The sequence below is a fragment of the Haliotis rubra genome, unplaced genomic scaffold, assembly GCF_003918875.1.
Source record: "Haliotis rubra isolate DU_JTF1 unplaced genomic scaffold, ASM391887v1 Scf469, whole genome shotgun sequence".
NCBI lineage: Eukaryota > Metazoa > Mollusca > Gastropoda > Lepetellida > Haliotidae > Haliotis > Haliotis rubra.
Genome location: NW_025767156.1, coordinates 301,248 through 310,087, shown reverse-complemented (window position 1 = coordinate 310,087; position 8,840 = coordinate 301,248). Strand labels below are relative to the sequence as shown.

At 41.8% G+C, this 8,840-nt stretch overlaps 1 protein-coding gene across 5 annotated transcripts; it reads right to left on the bottom strand.

Annotated features, from left to right (window-relative positions):
* Positions 1–2,111: 2,111 nt before the first annotated feature.
* On the bottom strand, positions 2,112–8,466 carry LOC124290530. 5 transcript variants are annotated; one of them, XM_046727277.1, is made up of 4 exons: positions 7,729–7,962; positions 7,140–7,144; positions 5,812–5,895; positions 2,112–4,620 (listed from the first exon to the last, which is right to left on the bottom strand). In XM_046727277.1, the coding sequence occupies exons 3-4, from the start codon at positions 5,843–5,845 to the stop codon at positions 2,792–2,794; spliced, it is 1,863 nt and encodes a 620-aa protein (XP_046583233.1). In that variant the 5' UTR covers positions 5,846–5,895; positions 7,140–7,144; positions 7,729–7,962; the 3' UTR covers positions 2,112–2,791. The 5 variants fall into 5 exon arrangements, with proteins under 5 accessions (XP_046583233.1, XP_046583237.1, XP_046583236.1 ...); XM_046727281.1 differs by lacking the exon at positions 7,140–7,144 and having other exon boundaries at positions 2,112–2,985; positions 3,025–4,620; XM_046727280.1 differs by lacking the exon at positions 7,140–7,144 and having other exon boundaries at positions 2,112–3,021; positions 3,061–4,620.
* Between the last annotated feature and the right edge of the window lie 374 nt (positions 8,467–8,840).

Below are 8,840 nucleotides of genomic sequence, written 5' to 3'. Positions count from 1 at the left end.
GTCTGCCTAAGATTACCCATGTCTACCTAAGGTATTCAATATCAGTCCAAGATAACCCATTCATTTGTGCCTAAGGTAACCCATGCCTGACAAAGGTAAATAATGTCTGCATAAGATAACCAATGTCTACCAAAGATAACCCGCATCAGCCTATGATTGCCCATGTCTGACAAAGATAATCCATGTCTGCCTAAGACATGGCAAACATGTTAAACATAAACAAATAAATGGTACGAATTTGTTCTTCTAGAGTACAGCTCAAAAACGGCAATGCGGTTAGCGTAATTCAAATATATACGTATCCTGAAATAATTTAAACTAGACATATAAGCAAAGATTCCATGCGGAATCAGAAAGACGGAACTATGGGATACACGTCATGAAGATCAGCAAGTACTGCAACAAAGGAACACACACAATATATACATCCTTTCCAGCTGTAAGTGTTTCACAATTTAAATATTAGTGCATCACCCAAGTGACATTGCTGGCTCAATTAAAGGTATCCATCCAAACAATAAATACCGTATATATGCGTGTAAATGCGCATAATACAGGACCAATATTTATTAATATATTTACATGTTGAATACATATTGCCGCCATACAGCTGGAATATTGCTGAGTGCGCCGTTAAACAACAAACCAATAATACATATTGATACATTCGTTCATGTAGAGTGGTGAGTGGTGAGGAAAGAGTAAGAATTTTAATGAATAATTCTTTGATCGCATAAGTAATTGAGTGACATCCGACTCAGTGTGTCCTGTCTCCAAGACATATCCCAAAAGCACCGCTAACACAACCCCCTTGCCCTAAAATGCTGTTTAAGGAATTACAAGCAAGAAAAACACAATAATGATTTCATCAAACATAACATCATAACACAGTACAATAACAAAATGGTTTTGTAATCATAATATATATATGATAACAAAGTGTGTTCCAAAGTATGGTGATGTTTGAGTCTATCATTTCATACACGCTGACATGTCAAAGATAAATATCGATACATGTCAAAGATAAATATCGATACATGTCAAAGATAAACATCGATACATATCAAAGATAACTATTGATTCATCTCAAAGATAAATAATGATACATGTCAAAGATAAATATCGATACATGTCAAAAGATAAACATCGATACATGTCACAGATAAATACTGATTCATCTCAAAGATAAATATCGATACATGTCAAGGATAAATATCGATACATGTCACAGAGTAATATCGATATATAATTATACAGATAAAAATAACTACATACCAATGATGAATATTGCCACGTTTCATAGAAGAAATATATAGTACGACCAACCAATAAAGTTGTCAATGAAATGATCCAATACACCCCGTCTCCCAAAACTGGGACACAAACACCTTTCCGTTCCACGCAAGACAATGACAATATGCAAATAGCAAGTCCAGACTCAGTCGAGAGATTCCGTATTAGAAAACGAACAACGAAAAGCATTGAAATATTTTCATTTTGAGGTGTTATTCTACAATAACCACATATGTTGAATGCTCAACGGTATTTTTTATAAGATTTTTCAAACAACTTCATCCAGATGATAGAGCGACATGGCAAGAAGGAAATGGCGTTTGTTGTGAGATATTACACCCCACAAGATATTGTAGCAAAACTGTAAAACACCCGGGCCCGGTTTAACAAATCAAACTTAATTGTACATCGGTCTTAAGTCTTACTATTCCAGCAATATCACGGCAGGGGACACCAGAAAAGGACTTCACACACGGTACCCATGTGGGAAATCGAACCCGGGGTTTCGACGTGACGAGCGAACACCTACTCCATTAACCTACTCCACCCGGAATCCCGGAGTGACAGCAAAGGAGACCTTGGGACCTTCTCAAACCGGGTCCCAAAGAACGAGTATTAATTAAGTACAAGCTGAGTGAACGTATCACACAACGGTGCAAATAGGGAGGATACAAAAGCCATACAATTACAGCGATATAATGGAAATTACTGTGTTACACTGAACAGATACTACTTCAAATGTGTGTCAAACCGAACACTCTTCAACACAAATGGAGCATACTGAAAGTGTTAATTATACATCGATGGGCATGAAGCTGGCAATACAACCCAAGGCAAAAGAAAGTACCAACTTGATTAGTTGATTTGACCAAAACATTACAAACGTGATCAAAACGGGCTAAACACTGTCACCGAAACACTGTAATGTGGAAATCCAAAATATAAATAGGTTAGCTTTCAAATACATCACCACCAATGACAATTTCTTGTTTCTTTCATCTTAGCCACCATCAAACATGGGGGTATACTTGCTTTGCCTCAGTTTGTACATACGATTTCTGCCGAGACCCTGTCGTTGGTTCGTAACCAATACAAATGACAACAATGTCTAAACAATATAGATCTCCTAATCCAATACAAGTATTTCTTAGAACTGTCCATCCTGGCAATAAATAGACTCCTCAATCTCAGACTCCGTATGAGTATTCATCACGATGAGCGAATGCCCAATATCAAATTGCAGCTTTCACGAAAACAACCATGTAGATTCATGTGATAATATAAAGCAAGATATAGTACGAAGCGATCTTAGCGATAAGGTGATCGTAACTCCCATGTTTTAACATAGACTTACGTTAAGGTTGCGTTGTACAACGCACCCAGGACGATAGCATGCGACGGTGAGAGAATAATAACGCTAATTATCTGAATATGAGAAATAATATAGGAGGTTGGATCAGTCCTTTTGTGTGACAACAGAGTTTTTCAGTTGGCCTTTCTACTTTGACTTATCTTCGTGTTCTTTTGGTTGTCTCTTCGACGTGTTGTTCATGCCGTTACATCCCGCTTGAGATCCCCCTACCTCTGCTACGGCGTGGGTGGTTACTACATTTGCCGGAATACGTACTGGGTGGAGGTTGACTGAGTGACCACTCGCTGGCGAAGTGCTGTGGAGGTTGACTGACTGGCCACTTGCTGGCGAAGTACTGTGGAGGTTGACTGACTGGCCACTTGCTGGCGAAGTACTGTGGAGGTTGACTGACTGACCACTTGATGATCCTGTATGGTGAAGGAGCCCTAGAGGTGGTCCACGTGGTAAATTCCGCAGATCTCCGTTTGGGTTCATATGGTCCATTTGGTTCATGTGCATGGTTTGTGCTTGTGGAAATCGGAATCCACCGTATGCTGGACTTGGGTACAAAACAGGACTTTGATCATTGGTAGAGGGCGTGGTCACTATTGTAGTGATGGGAGACTGGACAGCAGGATTGGCAACGTGTGTATTGGCTAGACCTTTGGCCAAGTCATTTATTGACATCCCCGAAATTCGCTGGTCTGTTTGTCCATGATGTGGACAAGGGTGTGATGCAAGGGATGGAGATAGCTGACCTCCACCCCCTCGTTCCAATAGCTGGTCATGATGTAGTGTATTCGTGTAATAGTTCATCATGGGTTGTGTCGTAACAGATGGTGAATATACATGTCCTGTCTGAGGAATGGCAGAATGACCGGAACAGTTCATGCACTGATCATGCACTGTCTGTGCATTATAGTATTTGGGAACAGTGGGGTACATAGCGGATGTTACACTAGCAAGTGTTCGGTTAACGACGCCTGCACCATTTACATAACCCATGCCAGCACCAACAACATGGCCTACACCAGCACCAACAGCAGCATGACCTGCACCAGGAACAACACCATGACCTACACCAGCACCAACAGCATGCCCTACACCAGCACCAACAGCATAGCCTACACCACCACCACCAGCATGGCCTACTCCAGCACCAACAGCATAGCCTACACCACCACCACCAGCATGGCCTACACCAGCACCACCAGCATGGCCCACTCCAGCACCAACAGCTTGAACCACTCCTTTTCCGTCACCAGCACCAATCACATGGCCTTGCCATGACCCTAATTGTTGGGAATACACCATCTTGGGTGTGACCTGATCTGGAGGAAACTGAACACTTCTCTGCCCCGTCACAGACAAGCCAAAGTGAGGCGTCTCGAGATTTGCAACTTCACCGAAAGCACCTGATACACTCCCATTACCGTTCACATGTCCACCCATGTCCACAGCCTCGGATAGTCCGCCATTTAATGGCTTCACTTCAAGCAAAAATGTTTTCGAGTTCATGTCCCCAAGATCGATCCCAACAGTGAACTCGACATGTTCCAGGGTGAACCTCCCCTGGTCCACCAACTCGACTTCCTGGGTGGGTAGAACATCACTGACTCTCCCTCTGGCGTCCTTGTAGGCGATTCTCTTCTGTTTCGTTCCCTGACACGTATTCCTCAACACAAAGCTTGTCTGGTTGCCAGTACTGGTCCGGCATGTGACGCTAGCGAAAAACCGAGCCATGTATTTATCGTACAGCAACACATCAGAGGATTCGTGCCTACCAAGAGTGACGTCACATCCCACGTGTTTTGCAATGGTCCCTACTGGGAGGCGTTTGACAACAGGCTGAGGTGTTTTGGGATCATACAGTAGGTATATCTTGTGAGGGGTCTCCTCCGTCTCGTCGTTGCAAAACACTTCGTCTGTCGCCTCCTTCGTATCAGCGTCAAGATCAACCACCTCTTCCTGTGGGTCTGAAAGATGCGAGGTGAAACTGGGTTTAACGTTGGGGTTAGTGCAAGCATGTGTGTGCGTGCGTGCGTGCGTGCGTGCGTGCGTGCGTGCGTGCGTGCGTGCGTGCTTGCCTGCTTGCTTGCTTGTCTGGCTGCTGGTACTGGACATATGCCGGTTTTATTATGATTGCCCTGTATGACGTCATGCCGCAGTATAACATGGATACCTCAGACACACTGCACTGACTCCGAGCCGACCTGTATTTATCCATGTAATGCTTAGACGATGTTAAACTAGCGTCGTTTTTTAACGCTTTGGGGTCTGTGGAGCTTTTCTATGTGTGAAGCCCATTTCTGGTGTCCCCCCGACGTGATGTTGCGGGAATATTGCTAAAAGCGGCGTAAAACCAAATTCAGTCAGTCAGTCAGTGGAGCTTTTCTAGTTGCGATGAAACAATACAAAATAAATACCGACGTACCATTGTTCTCTTTGTTCCCGATTCAAACTGATCTATTACAAAGGTAATGACATACGACCCCAAACACTACTCTCACCATCCTGACCCCCCGATCCCCATACAGTCGCCCCACAAGAAACATGCATGGGGCACCATCTGAGGGGCATCACTTAACTATCTCTTTGGCAGTTCAAAATCAGAAAAGCTCCTAAGTGACAAATGATGGCTCAAAGATGTAAATAGCATCATTATGTGTTAGGCTTGACGTTGTGTTAATGTATGAACTTGGTCAGATTTGGCGACTTGTTATCGTAACCCAATGTCGTGTAAAATCACTCATGATATCGATCACCGGTTTGTCTCATCCATGCTTGATATTTTCAAGGTTGATTGAGGTGCAAACATCTGTCTAGATATGAACTCTTCTCAAATAGATACAATGCATGACAGATAATGTTTTACAAGTTAACGGATGACAAAGTACACATAGTGTACTTTGATTAAGACAATTTTCAATTTTAAATACATAATTCTCAAAATTGTGCTAGAATAGTATATTTCAAGTTGATATTCGTAAATCGTGTTCAATTTGCTTGAAATTAGCGGAGAGTTATCTTTAAACAGTACCAAAGGCAGGAAACATATGCCATGCTTAATTATTCAGTCATCTTGATTGCTATTTTTATGACTTTGTGTTCATTCAAGTACAAAGGTTGGAGGGTGCTGCGAGACTTTGATACAGCCAGCTACTCACCTAAAGGGATGTGGCGATGATCACTTGAACCCATTATGAGAGCTTGTGTGACCGTGTATCGAGGTCAAGGTCAACTGGTTCAATCTGAAACACAGGAAGTAGTTAATTCATATCAACCAACAAATGTCATGTGAGAACAATTACAAAATACATCTGCAGTACATATAGCTGTTCGGAATATTTAAACCATACATGCCCTATATAGGTTTTATTCACCAAGTATAATCTAATTAACACCGGTTGAACTGCAATCAATGATATTACATGACCCTCAGTCTTGAAAAAGTGACATACAACTATGTCTTGTTTAATACAGCTCTTTCTAATAATACATATTTGTGTTTGGTCCATGTAACTTAAATTGATTTTACTCCTATCAATAGTTGCTATTTATAACATGTATACCAGTAATAAAATACTGATGCCCCGATGACTGTTACAGGCTGTGGGTTCGAATCCCAGGCCCTCGTGTCTTTGCGAGGATTAAAGATTAAAACAATATTGCTTTTGAGATGAACCCCGACTCGAAATGCTTCACTGTATAATATGTCATAATGTATTATACTGTGAAGCCTTTCGAGTCGGGGGTCATCTCAAAACCAATATTTCTTTTAATCTTTAATTCTCGCAAAGACACGAGGGCCTGTGGTTCGAATCCCAGTTTCCCTTCCAAGTTTCCCGGCACCATACCCGTGCTCGCGGGTCTCACAAAAATGATTTTCGTTAGCATCGAGTTTTGTCTATGTAGAAAAGTAAAACACTTATTCGAAATTGGCAAAAGAGGTTCTTGAGAGGCATTTAGAAGTTGATGAATATATAAGACAAGTATATGGACGGCAACGTCTTATCTATTGAATAACACAACGTTTCTGGGTCCCTTCTTGCCCTTTCTTCAGGTGATTGAAGACAGGTGTAGAAAACATGCTATATATACCAGATTTGCAGGATGCCAGAGATATACTCACTCTGCTGTGTTCACATCTCCTTATCCTCATTGTTTGCATCAACTGGTTTTACCTTATCCCAATTATTATTTTTATAACTGCTATTTTAGCTGTTTTCATTATGTATTGATTGTTTATACATGTACATCTCTGGCTTCTGGTATATATACCATGTTTTCTACACCCGTCTTTAATCATCTGAAGAGGGGCAAACTCAATTTCTGAAGTGACCCAGAAACGTTATTCAATAAATGAGAAGTTGCCATCCATATACATAAATTGTCTTATATCATCCCAAACGGTGTAAATAAACCCAATTTATAAAGATTTAACGATGAATAAGAAACGCATTTTCCAGGCTTCCAGATTCTTCGACAACAATACATGTTCTAAATATACCACCCACGTGATATGTGTCACTTGTGTATATAGGTCACAGCGCCCTGGCGCCCTTGCCCACTCCTGTACTGCACGCGGCGATACTCGGGTTACATCACACAGTATCAAACAAAGGTCAGGCACATCTCAACAGTCAACATGCACGTTAACATAAGACAAATACGCAGGACTGCATGAATATGCATGCACATATGCATGAATTTCGCTGAAATGTCCCTCAACAATCCACAAACTCTACAAGAGCCAAATTCAGTGCCAGATGAAATTTCAGCTGTCGTGCGGATCAGGAAATCTCTCATGTTTAACATGTACACACTACTGAGACACAATGTACTGATTGTGAGTCAGTACTTGGTTTTGTCGGAAGGGCCGGACATTGTAACATAACTGTTATAGGCCCATTTGACAGAACCCTGAGCCTCCGGGAAAAGCAGTGCATTGAGTTTTCAACCTGAACAGTCAACCACAAGCTATGAAATCCCCACGCACACAACCCCAACATGTCACCAGCCACTGACTTATGTTGACCTAAGGAAGGATAGCAATCTTGTGTCGATTATACGGCGATACTGACCTGTTCTGTTGCTTCTTGAAATCACACTCTGTGTCCAACGAAATAATACCTAAAGAAATATGTGTAGCTTTCCGATGAAATGTTGAAGTATTCGCATCTGACTGTGCGGATTAAACTACACACAGAACGGCTTATTGGCTATGTACATACATAACGGCTCATGGGTTTCCTTATCCTGGATGTGTCAGACTAGCTCTGTGTTGATGCGGGGACTATCGGGAAGTCCGACTTTCTCAGAATTCTAAATATAGATCATGATATCAGCTGATGACAAACTTTGTTTATATGAAGCATGTGGCCGCATGTGTTACGGCAGGAAATACCATATGTCACATGATGAATGTATTATGAATGGGAATAAAAGACTTTGAATGTGGGAGTGGTTAATATGGCTGACCTCGATGTTGAAAACATTGTCCAATATATACATTGACAAAGATATGAGGTTGTATATAGGGGGGAGAAGGGGAGATGTTGCATAGGAGAGAAATGTTGTATAGGGGAGAGCGAGAGAGAGGTTGTAAAGAGAGCGGTTTAATATGGCGGGTGAGGGACGGTCCAAGTGGAGCGAGGGCTACGACTGACACTGCGTTACGCCTACTCCACAAAGGCAATTCAAACACAACACTGAGTAACTTAAGTAATTACCATCTCAAGGTATCAGACAAGCCGCCCACTGGGATTTAAATGCGCGGACTCTGACTCACGCAGCCTGACTCACGCTGAAGGGGTCGTTGTCGGCACAGGTACTACAGATATGTACCCCAGGTACGCTTCTGTATACAGATATGTACCCTAAACAAAGTCAAAATACAGAAACGTACCCGTACCCTAAAAGGCGGACGAGTCCATATTCCGCAATCCGAAACCGAAACCGCATGTAGTTGTTCCCGTTCAACTGATTGCGGTGGTATTCATGTGCATCGCGAAATATCCGTTACTGTGTATTCTCATTACTTACATAACGCAATCAAATGTATCTAATACAACAGCATGACAGTTCCGATCAAGAATACGACACAATGGGAATGGACCCAGCTAACACGAAAATGTTCTAAAAATATCCCCAAAACATTTCGTGAAATGTTCCAGAAACATTTTTTAAAATGTTA